We start from the raw sequence: 25816 nt of genomic DNA, 5'->3' as shown, positions 1-25816 counted from the left end.
CTGAGCTGTTACATTTTATTAAAATTTAGCCTGGAATATTTTAAAATTCAGATGATTTGGGGGAAGTTCACAGTTCCCTCTGAAAAAAAATGCTATTTTTTTATTCTTCAGACAACAGTGCCTATAATTTTTTACTACAAATTTCCCTTGTACTTTTCAGTAGTTCAAACACCATTTGCCCAATTATTTGCCACTGGAAACATGTTTTACCTTTCAAATTCACAATCTGAGAGAATTTTAACTGTTGTATCTTATCAAAGGCTGCATCCACATCATCTAGGGTAAAGAGTGTAAAATCTTCTGTATTGTGTCGGGACTAAAAAAAAAAAATAATACAAATAAAAGGTTAAAAATGATCACTGCAGGGGTGTTAAAACAGGTTTTTTTTTTTAAATTGCTTAAATTACCTGATAAAGGTCATACATGAACATCTGTCCCATTTTATAAACGGGAATGGTTGCATAGATGGCACAGTTCAGACCCAACTTTCCAACAGCATAGGGGAGGGCGCCAAGATGGAGGGGGTCGGGATGAGACAACAAGACCGCATCGATCTGGTGAACGTGCCTAGGACACAAGCAAGACGACTATTACTGAGTCTTGTTCCTAAAGGAACAGGCAGGATACTCAAAATTAATTTGCCGGTTCTGATTCCTCTCAGTATTCTGAGCTGAAGACTATGATGGGGTAAAAGAGTGAAAGCGAAAGTGAAATCACTCAGTCATGTCCGACTCTGAGAACCCATGCTCAACTGAGAGCTAAAATTACGTCACCTATGAATTTCAATTAGTACTACCCCTGTCCTACACAGAGATCAAAACTGGTATGAGTTGCACGTAAATATATAGTGTCTAGACATGTTTTTTCAAAAAAGGAAGGAAAACAGTAGACACCACCTATAAACTGATTTCAAGAGGCTATCTCATATACTATTAAAGTTCAAGAACTCAGCATTTAAGAAATTGTTAAGAAAAGGACATTTAAAAGGCCACATATTTATTATGGATTTTTGTCTCAGCTTTTTAGCATAATGACTGACAGTATATTCATGATAGTGTAACTTTAGTCAATGAATAATATATTCTCATTAACAAAAGAAACAAAAAAATTTTTTGCTATAAGTTCTTATTCAGTTTTTTCAATATTTAAGTTCTCATGCATTCCATAATTAGTACAATACTGCTAACACAACTAAGTTTTTCTTTGATGGATTAGATCCTTTTGAATCCCATGGGCTTTATTCTAAGCACCAATTCTCAAATGTCTAAGCATCAAAAGATTAAAAGAAAATAAGCTAATCTGATCTGACTCCAGAACTTTTACAAGTACAGTTTTCCTCTCTTCAAATTCTTATAAATTTAATTTTGCTCTTTTCTAAAATTAGGGTGCAAAAATTTCTATTGAGATCCATTGATCAAGTAACAATTAACTTAAGATTTTGGTGACATTCAATAAACACAGCTTACAAGTCAATCAAAACTACGCAAATAAAAAGTCATTTTTTGGTTCTTCAGTTTAAATGAAACTGTTTTACTCTCAACTAAATTAGAGCAAAACAGCAAAGACTGTGTAACATCAAAATAGTATTACAGCATAGAAAAGAGAAGTTGATTTATTAAAAGTGTAGAAATATTAACAGTAACTTACTTCCTCAGGGAATCTATAATATCCATAGAAAAGTGCTCATCCCAGCCACAGTCCAATAAAAATCTAAACTCGTCGACTTGGAGAAGATAGCAAAGAGCAGATTCTTCTTGGACCCCAGAAAGGGTAGTTAATTTGATAATAGATGTCATTTTTTCGGTCCAACAACAACAATCCAAAAGGTTCTTTCAACAGAAATAAAAACATAGTTAAACATAAAAGCAGAGTCATTTTAAAGACCTATTTCCATCATTGTTAAGTGTGAAGGTACAAACATAATCTTACACCCTCCTGTATATAGAGTCCTTCAGTGGCCCCCCATTGTGGTTGATGAAAAGTAGTAGGTTTTGGAATCAGACTGACCTGTATTTGAATCTATACTTATATGGTTCTGAGCAGGTTAGTTAAATTTTCCCTCACTTATGTATCCTATAAAATATGAATATTAATATATACATTAAAAGGATGTTAGAAGATTTCAAATGATGTATAAATTACCTAGAAGGGAGACCAGCAAGTTTCTCAATAAATAAATGTAGTATACTAAACTAGCAAACTTATTCTTCAAGGTGAATTTGCTCCTCGTTTATTTTGCTCTGAGATGGCAGTGATTACACTGCATTACACTGTTATTAGTTTATGTGTCTTTCTCTATTACTAAACCAGTCGTCCTTAAATAAAGGACCGCTTGACAATGTGATAAAAGCTATGGATCTTTCCTGCTCCCCTCAGTCCTTAAAAAAACAAAAAGGTCCATATACATGTAGCAATTCACATATTTTTCAGGGAATTTTGTTAAGAAGCCTTGCACTGGAACATGAGCAACTGATAAACAATTGTAGTACCTTATAGTTTGTACTTCCTGAAGAGATTCTGACATATAGCAGGTGTTCAAGACATATCTGATGGCATACAGTTGGGATACTTACTATGTATTTCAAGAAGATACAACATGAAAACATCTATTGGGATTTAGGACCTAGAATTGTGTGCTACTATATAGATGTTTCCTGTGGTCATGTATGGATGTGAGAGTTGGACTGTGAAGAAGGCTGAGTGCCGTAGAATTGATGCTTTTGAACTGTGGTGTTGGAGAAGACTCTTAAGAGTCCCTTGGACTGCAAGGAGATCCAACCAGTCCATTCTAAAGGAGATCAGCCCTGGGATTTCTTTGGAAGGAATGATGCTAAAGCTGAAGCTCCAGTACTTTGGCCACCTCATGAGAAGAGTTGACTCATTGGAAAAGACTCTGATGTTGGGAGGGATTGGGGGCAGGAGGAGAAGGGGACGACAGAGGATGAGATGGCTGGATGGCATCACGGACTCGATGGACGTGAGTCTGAGTGAACTCCGGGAGTTGGTGATGGACAGGGAGGCCTGGCGTGCTGCGATTCACGGGGTCACAAAGAGTCGGACACGACTGAGGGACTGAACTGAACTGATATAGACGTTATTAAAAACATTCATTAGCAAAGCACAACTCCACAGCAAGATTTCAGATCTTAGGTTCTTAAAATAAATTTGCCTTTTCTGGTTAACTATGCAAGTTAGAGAATTATTCATTCACAGTTATGTATCCTTAGAGTGCTTAGAAGAAAAGGGGATGTTGAAAGATTCAAAAGTTTTCTAAGTTATTAGACCTCCCTCTAATTAATGTGCCTTTTCATTACTGTTAATGTTGCTCTATAGCATCTATTATTAAAATTATTATTATGTGAAAAAAACAGAGAGGTCATTGCACAGCTGATGATCCTTCAACATCTGCCCAAGGTCATATCAACAAATTAAGGTAAATTGCCCAGCTTTCTTAACAGACTGTCACCACATCTTCCATCCTTGTTTACTTCGGTCACAGCCAAAGACCCAAGACTCTGAGGTTGTCCATCATCACCGAAGTCCACCTAGCGGGACCAATTCATTACCTCTTCTGCCTTCCAAATCCTTTCAGTATTCCCTCTGGAACCATTACACTCACCGAGAACTTCACCCTCTTCTCTGAAGGTTTTCCTCATCCGCAAATCTTCACAGAAACCTAGCTCTCCTCAAATGATTCTGTGTCTCCTCCAGCCTTCTCAAGAGGCCTTATATCTCCTGGATTCCCTGACCTCAAAGGCAGGAAGCATGTGCTCCCTGTTCATCACCGCAGCCTCCAGTGCATGTCTTCTCCTTCCTCCTGGAAACACTCGAGTCCCGCTGAACTCATGCTGCCCAGCCAGCTCGCCGTAGCCTTTCCTGTCCTTCCTCGTTAATGGAGGACTTTAGTTCCTGACTCAGTCTTCCTCTGAGTAGCTTCATTACTGACCTCTTCTCTTCTTGACTTTCTCAACTCCAATAGTCTTTTCACTTCAGCCACCCGGCACCACAGTCAAAACCATGACCTTATCACGACCTTATCATGACTGCAGCACTTTCCAAACTTCACTTTCAACGATCTCCCCATCTCACTCCCACCTTCCCTACTCTAGAATTCCCACTGCAAAAACCCTTTGGCCTCACTGTATCTCTAATTTACTGACTACTTTTTCACTGTCCATGACCATCTCCTGTCTTCACTCATGTTATATGGATCCACGAGCCATCATGATTATTTTGCAAATACTCAAGTGTTTTGCAGCTCTAGTCCTTCTTTGTACAAGTCTGGCAAAATCCTAACCCTCACTCACTCCAATCATGCACCTTGTCTTTTCTAGCAGCTCAATGCTGCCAGAGGGGGAAAAAGCCAATCACACAACTATGCTATTTGCTCTTTAAATTCATGGCCAAATCTCAAACAGGCACTATGTCCTACCTACCAATCTGATTTTTCTTAGTAAGTTGACATTCCATCTGAGACCATCATTTCACATCTCTTCTCTGCTCAAGCATCACGCACCCTTCCCTCCACCCTACTCTGTTGATAATATCACCTCATTCCTCAATTAGAAGACAAAAGTAATCCGACAGTAACTCCACATTTTCCAAATACCATAGCTACTACATTAAGCTATCTGCACGTACGCTGTTGTGTCTCCCATCATTCAGAACAAAGAGCCCAGCTCTCATTCAAGGCCAATCCTGTGTGTGTGCTCAGAATCCCACTCCTGTTTATCTTCTCCATAACTTCTTCAGTCATCCCCTCCTTCTACATTATCAATGGATCACTGATGTACCATTCCCATTAGCATACAAAGATACTCTAGAATTTCTCAACTTAAAAGATCCCTCTCTCAATCCTACAGTCCCCTGCAACTGCTTCATCACTTCTACGCTCTCCATTCACAGCAAAATTTCTCAGAATATTTGTCCACAGACCTGTCTCTACTTTCTTATCTTCCATTCAAACCACTGAATCTGATATCTTTCTCCACCATATCATGAGAAGAGCTTTCATGAAGGTCACTGACAAACCTCTATACAACTGAAGCCAATGGACATTTCTGTGGTCCCAACTTACTGGAAATTGTAGCAGCATTCAACAGAACAGCTCCATCCTCCCAGAAACACCTTCCTCTGCTCCTCTGGGTCAACCCTCTCCTGATTTTCCTTTTATCTAACTGGCCATTCCTCACGCTCCTTAATTAATTCCTCCTTCTCCCCCAACCTCTACATGAGGCAGTGCTTTCTCTTTTCTTTTCTCTTTTCTGCAGGACTTTCTCTTTTCTCTCTAAGTAATCTTCCAGTCTTACAGCTTTAAGATCATCTGGTCTCTGATGGCATCATCCTTGATCTTTTACTTGTTTTTCACATCTAATCCATCAGTAAATCCTGCCATTTTACCTCTATTATATTTCTCAAGTATAATAATTTCTCATATATTTCCTTCTATCTCCGCTGTCACCAAGATTGCTAACTAGTCTGAGTTATTGTTTTCCCTACCTCAAATTCATTCTTTCAGAGACAATTTCTGACAAACCTAAAGTCCACCCCCACCTCAGTTACATCCTATAATGTGTGTTTTCCTTCTGTTTTCTTCAAAATACACAGTATCCACCTCTATTTGCTGCTTATTTGCTCACTTTGTCCAGCCCCTTATCTCCTTTTAACCCCTACACCAGAAATAAGGACTCCATGAAAGTAGAGACTTTTGTCTATTTTGATTATAATTATATTCCAGCACCCCTACAGTGCCTAAACACATAGTGGTGGACAATAAGTGGTTCTTAAATGAATAAATGAAGATGGCTAGTATTAAATGAGCTTTAATACTGAGCTTTTCCACACCATTAACAGCTGCGTTTTCATACTCTTCATGGGGTTCTCAAGGCAAGAACACTGAAGTGGTTTGCCATTCCCTCCTCCAGAGGACCACATTTTGTCAGAACTCTCCATCATGACCTGTCCGTCTTGGGTGGCCCTACACAGCATGGCTCATAGTTTCACTGAGTTAGATAAAGCTGTGGTCCATGTGATCAGATTGGTTAGTTGTCTGCGATTGTGGTTTTCATTCAGTCTGCCCTCTGATGGAGAAGGAAAAGAGGCTTATGGAACCCTCCTGATGGGAGAGACTGAGGGGGAAACTGGGGGAAACAGAGGATGAGATGGTTGGATGGCATCACTGACTCAATGGACAAGAGTTTGAGTAAGCTCTGGGAGTTGGTGATGGACAGGGAAGCCTGGCGTACTGCAGTCCGTGAGGTCGCCAAGAGTCGGACACGACTGAGCAACTGAACTGAACTGAACAGCTACCTATTTATATGCACTTCCTTTGGTTTGGGAGAGGTCTCTGAACGCAGGACTAGGTTTGTTCTATGTTTGTACCCTTACTATATACGCATGTCTTACACAGTGCATGTTTAACAATCACTGTTGCAAAAACAAACAAACTGAAATAAAAAATACATTGACTTAGTGTGTTCCTATTTTTAAGGGATGAGAAATATACAGATACTAATTCTCTATTTGAAGAAACGTGTTTATAAATACAGTTTTAAATAGGACTTCAACCTCCCTGTCAAAAATCTCCATGTACCAATTATAATAATGGCCTAAGAGAAACCCTTTTCCACCTTAAATCTACTTTACTCTCCCACTTTCTTTAGATTATGACATGAAAATACAAAGCGTCTTACAGATAGAACCGAATGAGCTCATTTATAACTTTTGCAGCCAAACCCAGATTGCAACAGATGAAAAGATATTTTTATTATAATTGCTTATAATAAAGCTGTATCTTTATTAGACAATCTTTACTTACTGGTATCTCAGTTGTATTTGGGATGAAACACCATGAATTCAAAGGAAGACTTCTTTATATATCTAAAAAATAAAGAAATAAGAGTCTCATGAATGTGGTATAATGATTTACTTCTGTTTTTAATTTTGGTGTTTAACTTCTATGTCTTCTCCTAAGGTAAAGACAGTGAACAGCAGCAAATACAATAATATATGGTCCTTTAAAAAAAAAGATCTTGGAAATAAGATTTTTAAAACTGACATTAATTTATATTATTGAGAATCATAAAAGAGGTGGGATCTTAAATTATTCATTATGGACTGGTAGGCCATGGGTAAAAAGAGATAAAGAGAAAAGGTATTCTAAACAAGGGGAAAACATGATCAAAAGCACAAAACAAAAACTTGCCTGGCACAATTTCATGGAATCAAAAAAATGAAAAAGTCTAAATGAATAGAAAAAGGTCAGCTAATGGAAGACCTTGGAAACTATGGACCTAATGATAATTGCTAAACAGAGAAGAGGCAACAGAGGCATTTTAAGGTCAATTATCAAGTAAGATGACATGATACACATAGTTCTGTATTAAAAAAAAAAAACTAGCTGGTATACATGACTTATTAGATAAAGAAGAAAGAAAATGCAGGGAGATTAAAAAAAAAAAAAAAAAAAAGGAGAGTATTTAGCAGCCCACTTCCTCCTTTCAAAGTTACTGGTTCTATTTTGAGACTAACTTTCTTTAGCCCCGGACTTCCCTGGTGGCTGAGAAGGTAAAGTGTTTGTCTACAATGCGAGAGACCTGGGTTCAATCCCTGGGTTGGGAAGATTTCCTGGAGAAGGAAATGGCAACCCTCTTCAGTACTCTTGCCTTGAAAATCCCATGGACAGAGGAGCTTGGTGCAGGCCACTGTCCATGGGGTCGCAAAGAGTCGGACACGACTGAGTGACTTCACTTTCACTTTTCTTTAGCCCCATGTACCTTATAACTCTATGACACAGAATCCACTGGTTGTTATTTAAGTAACCAAGACTTGAAACTCTACATGTTCGACTGCTTCCTTTACTCCTTGGACTATTAGACTGTTAGCAACTCCTGATTATTTCCCCCTTAGAATGCTTTTGTACATTTATTCTTCTCTTTCCATTCATATTGCAAGCACCCTTACACAGGGTCTCACTACCTTAGAGTTTCTCTTGGCCTGCAGCCTTTCCTTCCTTTATCTCAACATAAACCTAACTGCTGATTAACCTTCCAAAACACCCCTGAAATATGATCCCTTGCTGAAAAATCTCTGAAGGCTTCTGTTTAAAAAAAAAAACAAAACCTGAATGCCTTAACAGGCAACAGAGGGCGCCAGCAAGCTGCCCTGAGATCACCACTATCACCATCTTAAGGCCCAGCTCAAATCTAACATCATCACTAATCCCTGTATCATTAGTCTAGACTAGAACAGCTCTGTCCAACAAAAATATCATGCAAGCCACAAGCGTAATTAAAATTTTTTCACAGTCACACTGAAGTTTGTGAAGTTCATTTTATTTAACCCAATATTTCCAAAATATCATTTCAACATGCAGTCATTAAGACATTAATGAATTTTGGTACTAACTCATTGTATTTTATGATTACAACACCTCTCAATTCAAACCAACCACAATTTCAAGTGCACAACAGTTACAGGTAGCTAGTGGCTACTGTAATAGCCCAAGTCTAGACTCTAAAATCAATGCTTTGGACTGTGCTTTGCCACTCCTAAAGCGTAAGCTCGCATCATACTATTTTTACATTCATGTCTTAGACTTGATTTTAATGGTATCACCAACCACTTAATCTCCCAGGCTAAAAATTACCTCACCCTCTGACCACCAAATTGGCTCCCGTCAGTTAAACCCTATTTGACATTTCAGAAGTCTCTCTGACATCCTTTATTCTCCTGCCTCAGCGGAGGCACCCATTACCTTACCTGAATGACTGCAATTTCCTCTCATCTAGTTTTTGTTCCAAGTTGATTCTCCACAAAGCAATCACAGACCATCCTAAAAAACAAACATCTTCGCGCCTCTTTCTTGTGATTTCCAGCTAACTACTAGGTCTGAACACCTTCCTTGGAAAGCAAGGTCCTTCCCAAGTTTACCTTACTCTCCCTCTTGCTTCACCACCCACCCTTGCACTGCATGCTCAAGGCTGCTTTCTCCTGCTCTCCCTAAGTAAGCCAAAACTTCTCCAGTCTCTGCATCTCTGTACTGTATCCAGGGACGACCTTTTACTGATATTAGTACTTTCCTTTTGACCCTTAATGATCCAGTTCACCTGAAAGCTATTTTGGTGTCTCCAGGCGATGTTTTTCATTTTTAGTTAACACAAGTGAGCACAAAGAATGTATGTGCAAAGCGTATATGTTGAATGGATGTTAAATGAATGGGGAAAGAGTAAAATGAATCTTTTTTTTTATCGCCAATGCCAAGCACAAGGCTCAAAGCAACACAAATGTGTACTGAACGGAATGAATCCTCACCATATAAATTCCTTCTAGGCGGGGATTGCTGACCATTTCACCTCAATTATCTGTCACAGCCACTCGTTCTCAATAAGGGCTGCATACGCTGATGACAACAAAGGGGAACCATGCAAAATAAGGGAAAACGAAAGAGTCTGGGTTAGCTCTGGAGCTCGAGTGAGAAAAGTCTCCTCTTCGTCAGTTCCGGGAGAGCATTAGTTTCATAAAAGGCTCCAGGAGGCTCTAAAATTTAAAAAAAAAAAAATTGATAACGCACGTTCGCCAGGTCACAGGAAGCCAGACCTGCCGAAGTTAAAATTATTCTGACCTCCTGTTTACCGTTGAGCATGATTATATAGTGATGACGCTGGAAGCGCGCAAAGGCGATGCGGGGATCGGGGGAGGGTCCGGGAGTGGGGTTGCGGAGACTGTTTTCAAAAGCATGGTAACGTCTTCAAGGTCTATGGAGTCGATTAACTAAAAAGAACGCCTATTTTTGTGCCCAGTAGCCTCGTCGTCTCTCAGTACGAGACGACGGGAAGACCCAGAGGAAGGGGGCTGAGAGCAAGTCAGCCAAAAGGCTAAGGAACCGAAGCTGGCGTCGGATTAACTCCTCCAGCATCGAGAGACTGAAAGGGAGGCGGAAAACGGCAGAAAGGAGGGAAGGAGAGCTTGGGAGTGAATCGTAGGAACTGCCACGAAAGACTGGGAGCTTTGGATCCACGGAGAAGTCACTGTCTTTCCCTCGCTGAGTACTTCAGCCAGGGACGACCCGGACGGTCGCACCCGAAGCCCTGGGGGGCACGTCCCCGCGCGGAGACCCGGGCGGAGTCGGAGCCGGGCTCTCCCCGAGGGCCGAGACCCCCCTCCCCCATCCAAAGGCGCACAGCTTCCTTCCGCCCCCACTTGCCTCAGCAGTCCTCCCCCAACGCGGTCCACTGCCCTTCCCAACCCCCTAATCGAATCCACGTTCAAGAGCGAGAAAAGCTGACGTTGGTTCAGCAGCGCCGGTGACGATCAGCCAGGAGAAGCCCCGCAATGGCCGCCGCCATTTTGAAACTGATGGCGACCCCGCGAAGGCGGGGAGACACGGGGTGATACCATCTTCGGCGGTCGGCGGGGGGAGACAAAACTGGAGGAAGGGGGTGGCGCTTCACCGAGTCTCATCACCTGGGGCCGAAGTTTCATTTCTCAAGGATTTATAACGTGTTGAAGCTAAAATAAATATGAGAAGAGTCGAGCAGTCAAAGGAAGAAGAAATATGATGTCCCGGAGCCACCCCTCTCACGGACCGGACGCGGCTAATGGTGGGTCCCGAGGCCGCCGCTTCCGCCGGCGCGAGTGGCTGCGCTCGCCGCTGTCCTTGGTCGCGGGGTCGTTGTTGGCTCAGAGGCCGCAGGTGGGTCTCGGGTCCAGGGCAGTCGAAGCGGGGACTCTCGCCGTTGTGCAGGCGGGGAGGGTGCACCTCTAGGAAAGGGCTCGGCGGCGGCGTGTGCACCGGGGTTGGGCTGGTCTGGGCCTCCTCGGGACTGGGACGGCTTCCTGAGACTTCTGGGCGAAGGAGACCGAGAAAGGAAAGGAGCGGACTTTAAGGTGGGAGGCTGCGCTCATGCTTCCCGCCTGGCGCTTTTGAGGAAGGGTATTCTGAGGTTGTCCTAAATGGAAAACATCTTTAGATGTTATGGGACCGGAGGGGAAACCGGCCGGGATCACAGCTCCCGGGCTATACAGCCTGGAAGGGGCAGCTTCTCCGCGAGCATTTCCGATTCGTCCAAGTTTCAGAGTTCTGTCTTCCTCGTTATTCAGGATTGGAAACTAACCTTACTCTCTTTTAAGTCTCAAACCCTCCTGAGCCGCCAAGCCCCCAAATACACCCTTTTTTTAAATGTAGTTTTTAAGAAAGTAATACTTGTTCTTGATTTTTAGAGTGTACATGTCATTCAATCGAGGTTCCGGACCTCAAAGAGTTCAGTTTCTCCTTGCATCCAGAACTGATTTTTTTATAGGTTAAGTCGACACTTGGGATCAATACACATAAATTGCTGTAAGGACTAATGTCTAACCATCCATGTTTTTCCGGTGTGGATTTAGGAGGACTCAACAAAATCATACCATATACAATTTTCTTTATAGATGTTAAGCGGGAAAAATTGGGTTGAAGAAAAGGTAATAATGCAAATATTTTATCGTGCTTCACAGATAATGCACTTTTTACAAACTGAAGGTATATGGCAACCTTTATATGCACTGGGAAACCAAAAAATTCTGACTTACTTTATATTCGCTTTATTGCAGTGGTTTGGAATGAAACTTGTCATATCTCAAGTTATGCTTTCAGTAGGAAAAATAAGATAAGCCAAGAGTAAGATTAATATACACATTGACCTTTATACTTACTGCAAAAGACAGAAAAGCATGAATAAAGAGCATGGACCAAGGAACCAGACTGTCTGGGTATTAATCCCAGTTCTGGCACTTACTGCTTCTGTGACCTTAGACAACTTGATTGTCCCTGGACTTCCTCATCTGAAAAAAGTATTCCTGCTTCACTGGGGACATGGCATTAGTTAATGCATATATAGTAACGTAAGGATTACATGGATTGGGCATTATGAAAAGCAGTTAAGAACCATGCTTGACAGAGAATGCTCTAAAAGTCAGCTTTTATTTCTAAAAGTAGGGAGAAAATTTTGGATAATTTTGGTATCAGAGGATACCAAAATAACCTGAGTTCAGAAGATTAAAAACCATTTAGGTTTTTTTTTTTTCCTTTCTTTCAGGAATACCATAGCTACTCTCAGTTCTGAAGTAGAAGCAAAATTTTTCTTGAGTCTTCATATAAAGAAGACACTAGTAATATGTACAGTGCCCTTGAGGGCACCCGTGTGGATGTCACTCTTTATCCATACCTAGACTTGTCTCATTCGGAAAAGGCAATGGCAATGGACCCACTCCAGTACTCTTGCCTGGAAAATCCCATGGACGGAGGCACCCAGTAGGCTGCAGTCCATGGGGTCACTAACAATCGGACTCGACTGAGCGACTTCACTTTAACGCATTGGAGAGGGAAATGGCAACCCAGTCCAGTGTTCTTGCCTGGAGAATCCCAGGAACGGGGGGAGCCTGGTGGGCTGCTGTCTGTGGGGTCACACAGAATCGGACACAACTGAAACGACTTAGCAGCAGCAGTAGACTTGTCTCATTAGAGACTGTCCCAGATGCTTCCTGCCCTCCGTCCATCAAATAGAGCCATCTTATGGTCTTGGGCCTGTGACCATGAACCTGTCTACACTCCTCCTATCCCTTCTCAAGGGGATCATTCTAGCTCACTTTCTTTAAAAAAATTGTTTATTTTTTAACGGAAGGATAATTGCTTTACAAAATGATGTTGGTTTCTTCCAGACATCTAGCTCACTTTTTATGTTCATCAGTCTTTGTCTTTCCAGGTCATCCACTTGCAGTGACATATGCAGGACAAATTTTACGTTCCATTTCACTGGTCCCAAAGCCCATTATGTAGTAGTAGATTCTTCAGTTGTAATATGAAATGCCTCTGGGAGAAGGATTTGCCATTCTTCTCTCAGGGATGGAAATAGCTTCCATCATAGTGAAAGTGAAAGTTTCTCAGTCATGTCCAACTCTTCAACCCCATGGATTTTACAGTCCATGAAATTGTCCAGAATACTGGAGTGGGTAGCCTTTCCCTTCTCCAGGGGATCTTTCCAACCCAGGAATGGAACCAGGGTCTCCTGCATTGCAGGTGGATTCTTTACCAACTGAGCAATCAGGGAAATCCATCATGGTGATTGACTCCGACTCTGGGTTCTAAGTGTAAAGAATCCTTTTATCTGTCATTCCTACTGCCTTATCTGTAGAGTCTCTTTGAGAATCTGTATTAAGCAAGAGCCCGTGGGGCGTGGTTATCTTTTCTTATCAGAGTAAGTTCAGTTCAGTCCCTCAGTCGTGTCCGACTCTGCGACCCCATGAATCGTAGCACACCAGGCCTCGCTGTCCATCACCAACTCCTGGACTTCACTCAGACTCACGTCCATCGAGTCTGTGATGCCATCCAGCCATCTCATCCTCAGTCGTTGCCTTTTCCTCCTGCCCCCAATCCCTCCCAGCATCAGAGTCTTTTCCAGTGAGTCAACTCTTCTCATGAGGTGGCCAAAGTACTGGAGTTTCAGCTTTAGCATCATTCCTTCCAAAGAAATCCCAGGGTTGATCTCCTCTAGAATGGACTGGTTGGATCTCCTTGCAGTCCAAAGGACTCTCAAGAGTCTTCTCCAACACCACAGTTCAAAAGCATCAATTCTTTGGTGCTCAGCCTTCTTCACAGTCCAACTCTCACATCCATACACGACCACAGAAAAACCATAGCCTTGACTAGACGGACCTTAGTCAGCAAAGTAATGTCTCTGCTTTTGAATATACTATCTAGGTTGGTCATAACTTTTCTTCCAAGGAGTAAGCGTCTTTTAATTTCATGGCTGCAATCACCATCTGCAGTGATTCTGGAACCCCCAAAAATAAAGTCTGACACTGTTTCTACTGTTTCCCCATCTATTTGCCATGAAGTAATGGGACCGGATGCCATGATCTTCGTTTTCTGAATGTTGAGCTTTAAGCCAACTTTTTCACTCTCCTCTTTCACTTTCATCAAGAGGCTTTTTAGTTCCTCTTCACTTTCTGCCATAAGGGTGGTGTCATCTGCATATCTGAGGTTATTGATATTTCTCCCGGCAATCTCGATTCCAGCTTGTGTTTCTTCCAGTCCAGCGTTTCTCATGATGTACTCTGCATATCAGTTAAATAAGCAGGGTGACAATATACAGCTTTGATGTACTCCTTTTCCTATTTGGAACCAGTCTGTTGTTCCATGTCCAGTTCTAACTGTTGCTTCCTGACCTGCATACAGATTTCTCAAGAGGCAGGCCAGGTGGTCTGGTATTCTCCTTTCTTTCAGAATTTTCCACAGTTTATTGTGATCCACACAGTCAAAGGCTTTGGCATAGTCAATAAAGCAGAAATAGAAGTTTTTCTGGAACTCTCTTGCTTTTTCCATGATCCAGCGGATGTTGGCAATTTGATCTTTGGTTCCTCTGCCTTTTCTAAAACCAGCTTGAACATCAGGGAGTTAACAGTTCACGTATTGCTGAAGCCTGGCTTGGAGAATTTTGAGCATTACTTTACTAACATGTGAGATGAGTGCAGTTGTGCAGTAGTTTGAGCATTCTTTGTCATTGCCTTTCTTTGGGGTTGAATGAAAACTGACCTTTTCCAGTCCTGTGCCCACTGCTGAGTTTTCCAAATTTGCTGACATATTGAGTGCAGCACTTTCACAGCATCATCTTTCAGGATTTAAAACAGCTCAACTGGAATTCCATCACCTCCACTAGCTTTGTTCGTAGTGATGCTTTCTAAGGCCCACTTGACTTCACATTCTAAGATGTCTGGCTCTAGATTAGTGATCACATCATCATGATTATCTGGGTCGTGAGGATCTTTTTTGTTCAGTTCTTCCCGTGTATTCTTGCCACCACTTCTTAATATCTTCTGGTTCTGTTAGGTCCATACCATTTCTGTCCTTTATTGTGCCCATCTTTGCATGAAATGTTCCCTTGGTATCTCTAATTTTCTTGAAGAGATCCCTAGTCTTTCCCATTCTGTTGTTTTCCTCTATTTCTTTGCATTGATAGCTGAAGAAGGCTTTCTTAGCTCTTCTTGCTATTCTTTGGAACTCTGCATTCAGATGCTTATATCTTTCCTTTTCTCCTTTGCTTTTCGCCTCTCTTCTTTTCACAGCTATTTGTAAGGCCTCCCAGACAGCCATTTTGCTTTTTTGCATTTCTTTTCCATGGGGATGGTCTTGATCCCTGTCTCCTGTACAATGTCACGAACCTCATTCCATAGTTCATCAGGCACTCTATCTATCAGATCTAGTCCCTTAAGTCTATTTCTCACTTCCACTGTGTAATCATAGGGGATTTGAGTTAGGTCATACCTGAATGGTCTAGCGATTTTCCCTACTTTCTTCAATGTAAGTCTGAATTTGGTAATAAGGAGTTCATGATCTGAGCCACAGTCAGCTCCTGGTCTTGTTTTTGTTGACTATATAGAGCTTCTCCATCTTTGGCTGCAAAGAATATAGTCAATCTGATTTTGGTGTTGACCATCTGGTGATGTCCATGTGTAGAGTCTTCTCTTGTGTTGTTGGAAGAGGGTGTTTGCTATGACCAGTGCATTTTCTTGGCAAAACTCTATTAGTCTTTGCCCTGCTTCATTCCGCATTCCAAGGCCAAATTTGCCTGTTACTCCAGGTGTTTCTTGACTTCCTACTTTTGCATTCCAGTCCCCTATAATGAAAAGGATATCTTTTTTGGGTGTTAGTTCTAAAAGGTCTTGTAGGTCTTCATAAAACCGTTCAACTTCAGCTTCTTCAGCATTACTGGTTGGGGCATAGGCTTGGATTACTGTGATATTGAATGGTTTGCCTTGGAAATGAACAGAGATCATTCCGTCATTTTTGAGATTGCATCCAAGTACTGCATTTCGGACTCTTTTGTTGACCATGATGGCTACTCCATTTCTTCTGAGGGATTCCTGCCCGCAGTAGTAGATATAATGGTCATCTGAGTTAAATTCACTCATTCCAGTCCATTTTAGTTCGCTGATTCCTAGAATGTCGACGTTCACCCTTGCCATCTCTTGTTTGACCACTTCAAATTTGCCTTGATTCATGGACCTGACATTCCAGGTTCCTATGCAATATTGCTCTTTACAGCATCGGATCTTGCTTCTATCACCAGTCACATCCACAACTGGGTATTGTTTTTGCTTTGGCTCCATCCCTTCATTCTTTCTGGAGTTATTTCTCCACTGATCTCCAGTAGCATATTGGGCACCTAATGACCTGGGGAGTTCTTCTTTTGGTATCCTATCATTTTGCCTTTTCATACTGTTCATGGGGTTCTCAAGGCAAGAATACTGAAGTGGCTTGCCATTCCCTTCTCCAGTGGACCACATTCTGTCAAACGGCAGACAGAAATACCTGCTGGCCCTGTTGCTGCTACTGCTGCTAAGTCACTTCAGTCGTGTCCAACTCTGTGCAACCCCATAGACAGCAGCCCACCAGGCTCCCCCGTCCCTGGGATTCTCCAGGCAAGAACACTGGAGTGGGTTGCCATTTCCTTCTCCAATGCATGAAAGTGAAAAGTCAAAGTGAAGTCGCTCAGTCGTGTCCGACTCTTAGTGACCCCATGGACTGCAGCCCACCAGGCTCCTCCGTCCATGGGATTCTCCAGGCAAGAGTACTGGAGTGGGGTGCCATTGCTGGCCCTGTTAGAAGAGTGCAAACAGTAATGGCTTATTAGCCCACAGGTGGCCGTGGGCTAAAGTCTTGGACCAAGAGTCAGCAATTAATTTTTTTTTTGGTTCAGTGTTGTGTTCTTGTTCAGTCGCTAAGTTGTATCCGACTCTTTCCAACGCCCTGGGCTGCAGCATACGAGGGTTCCCTGTCCTTGGCTATCTCCTGGTTGTTGAGTCGTTGAGTCGTGTCTGACTCTTTGTGACGCCATGGCCTGCAACCCACCAGGCTTCCCTGTCCTCACCAACTTCCAGAGCTTGCTCAAACCCACGTCCATTGAGTCGGTGATGCCATCCAACCATCTCATCCTCTGTCGTCCCCTTCTCCCACCTTCAGTCTTTCCCAGCATCAGGGTCTTTTCCAGTGAGTTAGTTCTTCACATCAGGTGGCCAAAGTTTCAGCTTCAGCATCAGTCCTTCCAGTTAGTATTCAGGATTGATTTCCTTTAGGATTGACTGGTTGTATTTCCTTGCAGTCCAAGGGACTCAAGATTCTTCTCCAACACCACAGTTCAAAAGTATCAATTCTTAGGTGCTCGGCCGCCTTTATGGTCCAGCTCTCACAGCCATACATGACTGCTGGAAAACCATAGCTTTGACTAGATGGACCTTTGTCAGCAAAGTAATGTCTCTGCCTTTTAATATGCTGTCTAGGTTGGTCATAGCTTGTCTTCCAGGGAGTAAGCATCTTTTAATTTCATGGCTGCAGTCACCATCTGCGGTGACTGATTTTGGAGCCCAAGAAAATAAAGTCTGTCACTGTTTCCATTGTTTCCCCATCTATTTGCCATGAAGTGATGGGAACAGGTGCCGTGATCTAAGTTTTCTGAATGCTGAATTTTAAGCCAACTTTTTCACTCTGCTCTTTCACTTTCATTAAGAGACTCTTTAGCTCCTCTTCACTCTCCCTTCTCCAGGAGATCTTCCTAACCCAGGGATCAAACCCAGGTCTCTCACACTGTAGGCAGATTCTTTACCATCTGAGCCACAAGGGAAGCCACTATCTCCTGGAGTTTGCTCAAATTCCTGTCTGTCCAGTCAGTGTTGGTACGGTTATCTAACAGTCAGCTGTGCTGAGGGTTAAAATTGACACCTCTTAAGAAACTTACGACAGGTGGAAGAACAGATGATCCCTGGACTTCTCTGCTGCTAAGTCACTTCGGTCGTGTCCGACTCTGCAGCCCCATAGGTGGCAGCCCACCAGGCTCTGCCGTCCCTGGGATTCTCCAGGCAAGAACACTGGAGTGGGTTGCCATTTCCTTCTCCACTTCTCCACAATATAGGACTTCTCTAGAGATCTATATTGTCTAGTATTTTGTAGGTTAGTGCTTTCCAGGTTACGTAATTTGATTAAGGCACACATTGTTATTCCCATACTTGACTGGCTCAAGTTTATAAAAAACAAGTGGCTAACTTGATCAGAATCACAAAAAGTTCCTGAGTGTTTTATTAAATAGGTCTTAAAGATCTGAATGCAAATAATGTTACTTAGGGGAGGTACAATGCTAAGAAAACCACCGCCTTCTAGGAACAAGGTAGTGTTGGCTTAGATCTCTGATACTCAGACTGGAATCTGCTGTGTGTAATACTATACTCTATGAAAGCAGTGTATAATAGTTGTGTGACTTTTAACTTCATGTCTGTTTCCTAACTCAGTGCCTCTAGTGAGTAGACTTTGAGAAATAATTAGAATGTGTGTGAGAACCAGTTTCTTAGGAGAGGCAGGAATCCAGTCTACATAATCCTAGCACAGTTGAGTGCTAAGATAAGAAAGCACAGCTTCTTCCCAAACATAGCTAAGCCCTTTTATTAGCAGTAATGTATTCTCTTTCTGGGATGTTGCCATGTCTTCTCAGACATTATATAGCATTTATTCATTATAGATTCATGTGCATACATATGTATTTCATCTTTAGATCCAAATTTTTACAGAAAATTGATGATTCAGCTATGTTTCCGTTGAATTAGTGCAGATTCATTTTCCATGTGATGACTTCTAGTTTTTCTATAAAGGTGTCATCCTCTTCTGCCTTTTGGAAACTCTTTAAACACTATTTTTTAAACTGGGCCTTTGTTGTGCATGTGGGCTTTCTCTGGTTGTGGCAAGCAGAGGCTACTCCATTGCGGTATACAGGCTGCTCCTTGTGGTGGCTTCTCGTCGCAGAGCACAGGCCCTTGGCTCACAGGCTTCAGTAGTTGCAACACATGGGCTCAGTTACAGCGCACAGGCTTAGTCTCTCTGCAGCATGTGGGGTTTTCCCAAACCAGAGATCGAACCCGTGTACCCTGCATTGGCAAGCAGATTCTTAACCACTAGACCACCAGGGAGCCCTGGAAACTCTTAAAAACTTAATAAGTCTTAAGTACCATAAATATCAATGTCAATTTGGGGACGGGTCTCTATGAGAGGCATTTCAATATAATAGGAGGATCTAGGCCTTTGGGACGAAGAAGGAGATGGCACCCCACTCCAGTACTCTTGCCTAGAAAATCCCATGGATAGAGGAGCCTGGTGGGCTGCAGTCCATGGGATTGCTAAACGGCTAAGCGGCTTCACTTTGACTTTTCACTTTCATGCATTGGAGAAGGAAATAGCAACCCACTTCAGTGTTCTTGCCTGGAGAATACCAGGGACGGGGGAGCCTGGTGGGCTGCTGTCTATGGGGTTGCACAGAGTCGGACACGACTGAAGTGACTTGGCGGCGGCAGCAGGCCTTTGGGATGAACCTGTGTTTGAATTCCAGCTTTATATGTAATACCTATTTGGGTTAAACTGTTTTGTTATCTGTAAAATAAGAGTAATAATTTTTCATGTTATACATTGTCATGGCTCTGATGCCTAGTAGTCATTCTACAAGTGTAAGGTCCCTTCTCTCCGCATCTTTTGTAGAGTTATTCAATATTTAGATCTACTGTGACATTATTCAGGATGGTTCTTAAAAAAATTTCTCATGTTTTCATTTCCTTTCTAAAATCAGTTTTAAAAAATAGTTTTCAATAATCATAGCTTTAAAAAATTCTGCTTCTGACAATATTATTGTTATATCAGTTTTAACATTGTGAGCTATGCTAAAATCTAAAAATTTTTACATGTGTAAAAGTTTTAAATCAGCTGCTGCTGCTGCTAAGTCGCTTCAGTTGTGTCCGACTCCGTGCAACCTCATAGACGGCAGCCCACCAGGCTCCCCCATCCCTGGGATTCTCTGCTGCTGCTTCTAAGTCACTTCTGTCGTGTCCAACTCTGTGCGACCCCATAGACGGCAGCCCACCAGGCTCCCCCATCCCTGGGATTCTCCAAGCAAGAACACCGGAGTGGGTTGCCATTTCCTTCTCCAATGCATGAAAGTGAAAAACCAAAGTGAAGTCGCTCAGTCGTGTCTGACTCTTAGCGACTCCATGAACTGAAGCCTACCAGGCTCCCCCGTCCATGGGATTCCTCAGGCAAGAGGACTGGAGTGGGGTGCCATTTCCTTCTCCAATGCATGAAAGTGAAAAGTCAAAGTGAAGTCGCTCAGTCGTGTCTGACTCTTAGCGACTCCATGAACTGAAGCCCACCGGGCTCCTCCGTCCATGGGATTCCTCAGGCAAGAGTACTAGAGTGGGGTGCCACTGCCTTCTCTTCTTCTCGCTCTGGAATTCTCTAGAAGGGTGAAAATACTCAGCTTTTGCAGGTTGAATTTTTTAATACTCTCTTGATTCCTGTGATATATCAGATCACTGGTGGGACTTGAAAATTAATAAACTGACTTTAGTGCAGGGTAATTTTCATACTCATTGTCACCTATGTAATCTTCATTAAGTAGATTTTTAAGTAATATACTACATTCTGAAGAGGCTTATTATGCTTTTAAGATCTATCTCCTATATTTAGAGCTATTTTCCTGTTTCAGGTGTGATTTGAAAGATATTTTAAAAGTGGCTATATTTCAGGGTTTTTTGTTTTTTATAGCATTCATGATGAACTTACTTCAGGTTGTGCGTGACCACTGGATACATGTACTTGTCCCTGTGGGATTTGTCTTTGGATATTATCTAGACAGGAAGAATGATGAAAAACTAGCTGCCTTCCGGAACAAGAGTCTGTTATATAAAAGGTTAGTTTTTGTATTTTTTTAAACCAACAGTCAGCTTTTGGAAGTATCTTCTTAATGTCATTTGTGCCAAAAATAAACAGAAGGGGTAATTCCTGCTCCTCCAAAGCCCTTACATAAAACAGTATGATTACTTTTGCAGTGTAAACAAGTCTTTAGTTTCTGAACAGGCTGTTTCAGATCTTTGAAAGTCTTTTATTTCAAGGTACATTTTAATGTAGAAACAGTTTTATACCATCTCATCAAAGCCTATTCTGTATGCAGCTTTAACATACATTATCATATACTATCTTACTTAGTCCATGATGTAGCTGAAATCAACAGCACTAATGGCTTGAGGCACTGGCCTAAGCAACACTCCTCAAGAGCTTTAGGCAGGATGGTTGGGTGATCAAATGGCAACTGGCAGCCGCCTTGTCCCATTGTGTCTCTGGTGATGGCTTACTTGGCAGCAGAGTTAGAGTTAGCAAGACAGGGTATGTGCCACTGGCTGTGATGCTGGGAAGGAGGAAGCTCACAGGACAAGAGAATCGAGCAGCAGCCACAGGAGGTGTATAGAGGAGATTCATAGTTAGGGATTTCGAGACAGATGAAATGAGCTACAAAGGGTCTAAAACATTAAATGAAGTCACTGAGAGGATAATTGCTTTCCTATAGACTAATGAGAAATTACAGTTGTTAGAAAAGAAATTACAGTTGTTTAATCTGGAAAAATGAAATTGAAGAGGTGGTAAAACGTTTAAAATTACAATAGAATAGAATGAATATTCTCAATCTAATAATTTTTGAATGGGTCGGTTTAATACAATATAAAACACCAAATTCATATTCTCATGACTTTCCCTTTTATTCCTTTCATAAAAGTTTTCTTTACACTTTTGCTTCTCCTTTTTTTTGTCTTTCTATGCAGGGAATTGAAACCTAATGAAGAAGTCACCTGGAAGTAATGGCTACAGCTAAATTACAGAATGTTCACGTTTTTTAAATTATAAGAGAAATAAAAACACTCATTATTTAATATGAAGAATTTCAAGTGTGATCCTTTTTGGGCTGAAATAATCTCTCCCATTTCGATAACAGACGTAGTGATTAAAAAATAGTCACTGAATCATAGCCCAACTACTCAGAAATTTTTTTCAAACCTTGTGCTTCATAGGATCTCTAAAAAGAATATGGTAGGATTTTATTTGCTAAAAATCAATAACCAAAAATTTTAGTGACCTTGGGGTTAGCAAAGATTCTTAAATATAACGTATAAAGCATGCGCCAGTTTTTAAAACCAAGACATACTTTATCAAAATTTAAAACTTGCTCTTGAAAAGACACTATTCAGGGACTTTGCTGGGGGTTTAGTAGTTAAGTTTGTTAGGTAGTTAGAATAGGAAACATGAGTCCAAAATGGCGGTGGCTAAAAGACAAGGATGTGAGAGTTGGACTGTGAAGAAGGCTGAGCGCCAAAGAATTGGTGCTTTTGAACTCTGGTGTTGGAGAAGACTCTTGAGAGTTCCTTGGACTACAAGGAGATCGACCCTGGGATTTCTTTGGAAGGAAGGAATGATGCTGAGGCTGAAACTCCAGTACTTTGGCCACCTCATGAGAAGAGCTGGACTCATTGGAAAAGACTCTGATGCTGGGAGGGACTGGGGGCAGGAGAAGAAGGGGATGACCGAGGATGAGATGGCTGGATGGCATCACGGACTCGATGGACATAAGTCTGAGTGAAGTCCGGGAGTTGGTGATGGACAGGGAGGCCTGGTGTGCTGCGATTCATGGGGTCGCAAAGAGTCGGACATGACTGAGCGACTGAACTGAAAAGACAAGGAAGAGAAAAGCCTGCAAAAATAGAACAAAGGAAGGTCCGAGGACCTGAGTGAGGACCTCAGGTAGAACAAACAGCACTCCTGGCTAGCCCAGTTTACATAAGGCAGGCCCAGGGGGAGGGAAAAAACATGAAAGAGGAGCCAAAGCCTGCTCTCTCTCTCCCCCACCCCCCGCCCCACGCGTTGCCGCACTCCCCCACTCTTCTCTTCATGTCTTTGGGTCGGCATGCCCTTGCGCCTTAGGATGGATTCTCTTGCTATCTTCTGAATAAAATAGAGCTGTAGCATGGAGCTGTATGTAACACTGATTTGTCTAAGAGCTATAACATGGTCTGTGCAAGACCTGAGAGCTGTGACAAACCAAGGGCTTAAATGTCCATCACTCCAAATCTTTGTTGTGACCAGACAGAACGGAGGAGCATACACTTGCCTGACAAGATTCTGTGATTCCAATGCAGGAGACATGGGTTCAGACCCTAGTCAGTGAACTAGGACCCCCACATGCCATGCAGTGTGGCAAAAAAAAATTTTTAAAGGCACTTAAAGGGAGAAGGAAAGGGTGGGAGGTATGGAGGTAGTAACATGGAAACATACATTACCTTATGTAAAATAGCCAATGGAATTTGCTGTATGACTCAGGGAACTCAAACCGGGGCTCAATAACAACCTAGAGAGGTGAAAGTGATGTTCAGGTGGGAGGGGACATGGGTAAACCTATGGCTGATTCATGATGTTTAGTAGAAACCAATGCAATACTGCAAAGTAATTACCCTTCAATTTAAAAGAAAACACAAGATAGTGGAAATGCAGCCACAGATGAGAAACTATTTGCAAAACACACAAGAAGTTATATCTAGAACATGTAAGCTGCTAAGTCACTTCAGTCATGTCGGACTCTGTGCGACCCCATAGATGGCAGCCCACTAGGCTCCACTGTCCCTGGGATTCTCCAGGCAAGAACACTGGAGTGGGTTGCCATTTCCTTCTCCAGTGCATGAAAGTGAAAAGTGAAAGTGAAGTCGCTCAGTCGTGTCCAACTCTTAGCAACCCCATGGACTGCAGCCCACCAGGCTCCTCCATCCATGGGATTTTCCAGGCAAGAGTACTGCAGTAGGGTGCCATTCTCCAAGAGTATGTAAAGAACTCGATAATAAGATAACCAAATTTTTAAAAAGCAAAAGATTTTAAACAGGTACTTCACTGAAAAAGGGATATGAAAATGGCAGATATGCATGTGAAAAGATGCTCAAAATCAGTAGTCATTAGGGAAATGCAAATGAAAACCACAGCAAGAAATCACTGCACATCTGCTAAAGTGAAGTGAAGTCACTCAGTCGTGTCCGACTCTTTGCGACCCCAGAGACTGTAGCGTACCAGGCTCCTCTGTCCATGGGATTTTCCAGGCAACAGTACTGGAGTGGATTGCCATTTCCTTCTCCAAGAATGGTTAAAATTAATGAGACTGATCTTATCAAGGGTTTGCAAGGGTGTGGAGCAACTGGAACTCACACTGCTGGCAGGAATGGAAAATGTAAAACCGCTAGGAGTTGTACCACTTTAGAAAACAGTGGAGCAGTTTCAAGATAAACACACCTACCATCTGATCCAGCGATTCTTCTCTGAGGTATTTACCCAGAAGAAATGCATACATGCCAAAAGAAAGCATATATCCACACAGAGATGTCTACACAAATGTTCATAGCAGCTCTATTTGTAAAAGCCAAAAATTACAGAGAACCCAAATGCCCATCAACAAAGGAGTAAATTGTATTAATGGAATACTACTCTGCAATAAAAAGCAATGGTCTATTGATATACACATTTATACATAATGTTAGAAACTGCAGACTAATCTAGAATAACAAAGCAGGTCAGTGGCTGCCAGGGAGTGAGTGGGCTCCAGGAAGGAGCTGGAGAAAAGGATTATGTATGGACATGAGGAAATAGGTACAGTATGTTTGTAGTCATGATTGTGCTTATGGCTTCTCTGTATACACACACGTCATCTGTTATATCCAACTACCTCTTTTTGGAAAGCAAATTTTGTTTTTGGTAAGATTGGATTCAGGGGAAGTGAAATAACAATGAAATGATAGTCTTGTCACATTCTTTTCAGAACTCAGGACATTTATGCTGATACATACATATTAAAATGCCACACATTAAAAATTCTGTTAAACTATTTGGTTGGGGGAACAAAATATAGGCCAGTTTAAAAGAGTCTGTGCTCAAGAAGACTTATCCTTGTGCAATCTCACTTGTTTACTTGATTTCAATGAAGTAGATTTAGAGAAAAGTTGAGCTATCCAAGGTGACAGATATTTCCTGGAAGTACGTCTGTTCCATCTCCTCTGTCTCCAGGAACTCTTTCTCGATTTAACTCAGTAACCTCTCATCTTCCTACTGAACTCTTGTAATACTTTGTGCCCCCCCAAAATCCTTGCATTTATTCACTACTTGCACCAACCCTGATATAAAGAGTAAGACTCTGACCTTCAAAAGATGATAGTTCAGTAGCATATAAACTAGTCCAGTATGTTGTAATGAGAGTTTAAAGTAGGCAGGTGCAGGGGGTGCTCCATAGAAAGAGAGAGGCAGTGGAACTTCCCTCAGCAAAGCCTAGGGGTCCCGAGGAGAGGTGAGCCTGCCGTCCGCCAACCCAGCTCCTCGGCGAGTGAGAGACAATCAGATACCACGGGGGTTCCATCTAAGCAGTTGCGCTTTATTGCCACAAACTCTTGGTTTATATAGGCAAGCAGGGGGGTTTTGGGAGGCACTTTCTATAGTTGCACCAATCACTTTAAAGGTCAAATCGTCATGTGCCATAGTTGCACCAATCACGTTAAAGGTCAAATCTCAATATGCCATAGTTGCACCAATCTCGGTAAAGGTCAGATCGTCATGTGCCTTCATTATAACAGGAGTCTATGGTGATCACGTGCTGTCCACGTGCACAGAAATCAAGAGAGCCAATCAAAAACTAACATAGACCACGCCCCTATCTCTTCCACCAGGCGCCATCTTTGTTTCCCACCGCAAAGCTAACCCATCTCTTAAGGTTTCCCATTTAGGGCCCCACAGGCAGGTGCCAGGTATAGTGATGGCACAAAGGACTTTTCCTCAGAGGATTTCCAGAAGTCAAGGGAAGCTGGTGTGACTGGAGCAGAGGGAATTCTGGGAGATAAAACCAGATACGTATTTGGTCTGGATCACAAAGAACTTTTTAAACCAGCAACAGGAAGGCAT

General features: G+C 42.2%; 2 protein-coding genes across 7 annotated transcripts in view; one reads left to right on the top strand and one right to left on the bottom strand.

Moving 5' to 3' along the window:
- Window positions 1-10367, bottom strand: part of CPSF2 (cleavage and polyadenylation specific factor 2) — a 34328-nt gene extending 23961 nt beyond the window's left edge. Inside the window, exons 1-6 of one of the 5 annotated variants that reach the window (XM_042235386.2) lie at window positions 9623-10367; window positions 9313-9537; window positions 6818-6879; window positions 1648-1829; window positions 408-567; window positions 211-316 (exon numbers count right to left, since the gene is read on the bottom strand). In XM_042235386.2, coding sequence (XP_042091320.1) covers window positions 211-316; window positions 408-567; window positions 1648-1796 — 415 coding nt within the window. In that variant the 5' untranslated portion in view covers window positions 1797-1829; window positions 6818-6879; window positions 9313-9537; window positions 9623-10367. Of the gene's footprint in view, window positions 1-210; window positions 317-407; window positions 568-1647; window positions 1830-6817; window positions 6880-8760; window positions 8829-9312; window positions 9538-9622 lie in introns of those variants that run through there. The other 4 variants (XM_042235384.2, XM_042235385.2, XM_004017954.6 and 1 more) reach the window with 4 other exon arrangements.
- A 236-nt stretch (window positions 10368-10603) lies between these two features.
- NDUFB1 (NADH:ubiquinone oxidoreductase subunit B1) lies at window positions 10604-21768 on the top strand. 2 transcript variants are annotated; one of them, XM_004017953.5, is made up of 3 exons: window positions 10604-10693; window positions 20609-20753; window positions 21661-21768. In XM_004017953.5, the coding sequence occupies exons 2-3, from the start codon at window positions 20614-20616 to the stop codon at window positions 21695-21697; spliced, it is 177 nt and encodes a 58-aa protein (XP_004018002.1). In that variant the 5' UTR covers window positions 10604-10693; window positions 20609-20613; the 3' UTR covers window positions 21698-21768. The 2 variants fall into 2 exon arrangements, with proteins under 2 accessions (XP_004018002.1, XP_042091321.1); XM_042235387.2 differs by having other exon boundaries at window positions 10604-10887.
- Window positions 21769-25816: the final 4048 nt, after the last annotated feature.

This window comes from Ovis aries, chromosome 18 (genome assembly GCF_016772045.2).
Source record: "Ovis aries strain OAR_USU_Benz2616 breed Rambouillet chromosome 18, ARS-UI_Ramb_v3.0, whole genome shotgun sequence".
Taxonomy (NCBI): Eukaryota; Metazoa; Chordata; class Mammalia; order Artiodactyla; family Bovidae; genus Ovis; species Ovis aries.
This window is presented reverse-complemented; position numbering and strand designations above follow the sequence as displayed.

Excerpts from the sequence above, each read along its gene's own strand:
- NDUFB1 (XM_004017953.5), top strand. The coding sequence starts at position 20,614 with ATGATGAACTTACTTCAGGTTGTGCGTGACCACTGGATACATGTACTT. Across the intron at positions 20,754-21,660 it reads AAGAGTCTGTTATATAAAAG|GGAATTGAAACCTAATGAAG; the intron begins GTTAGTTTTTGT and ends CTTTCTATGCAG.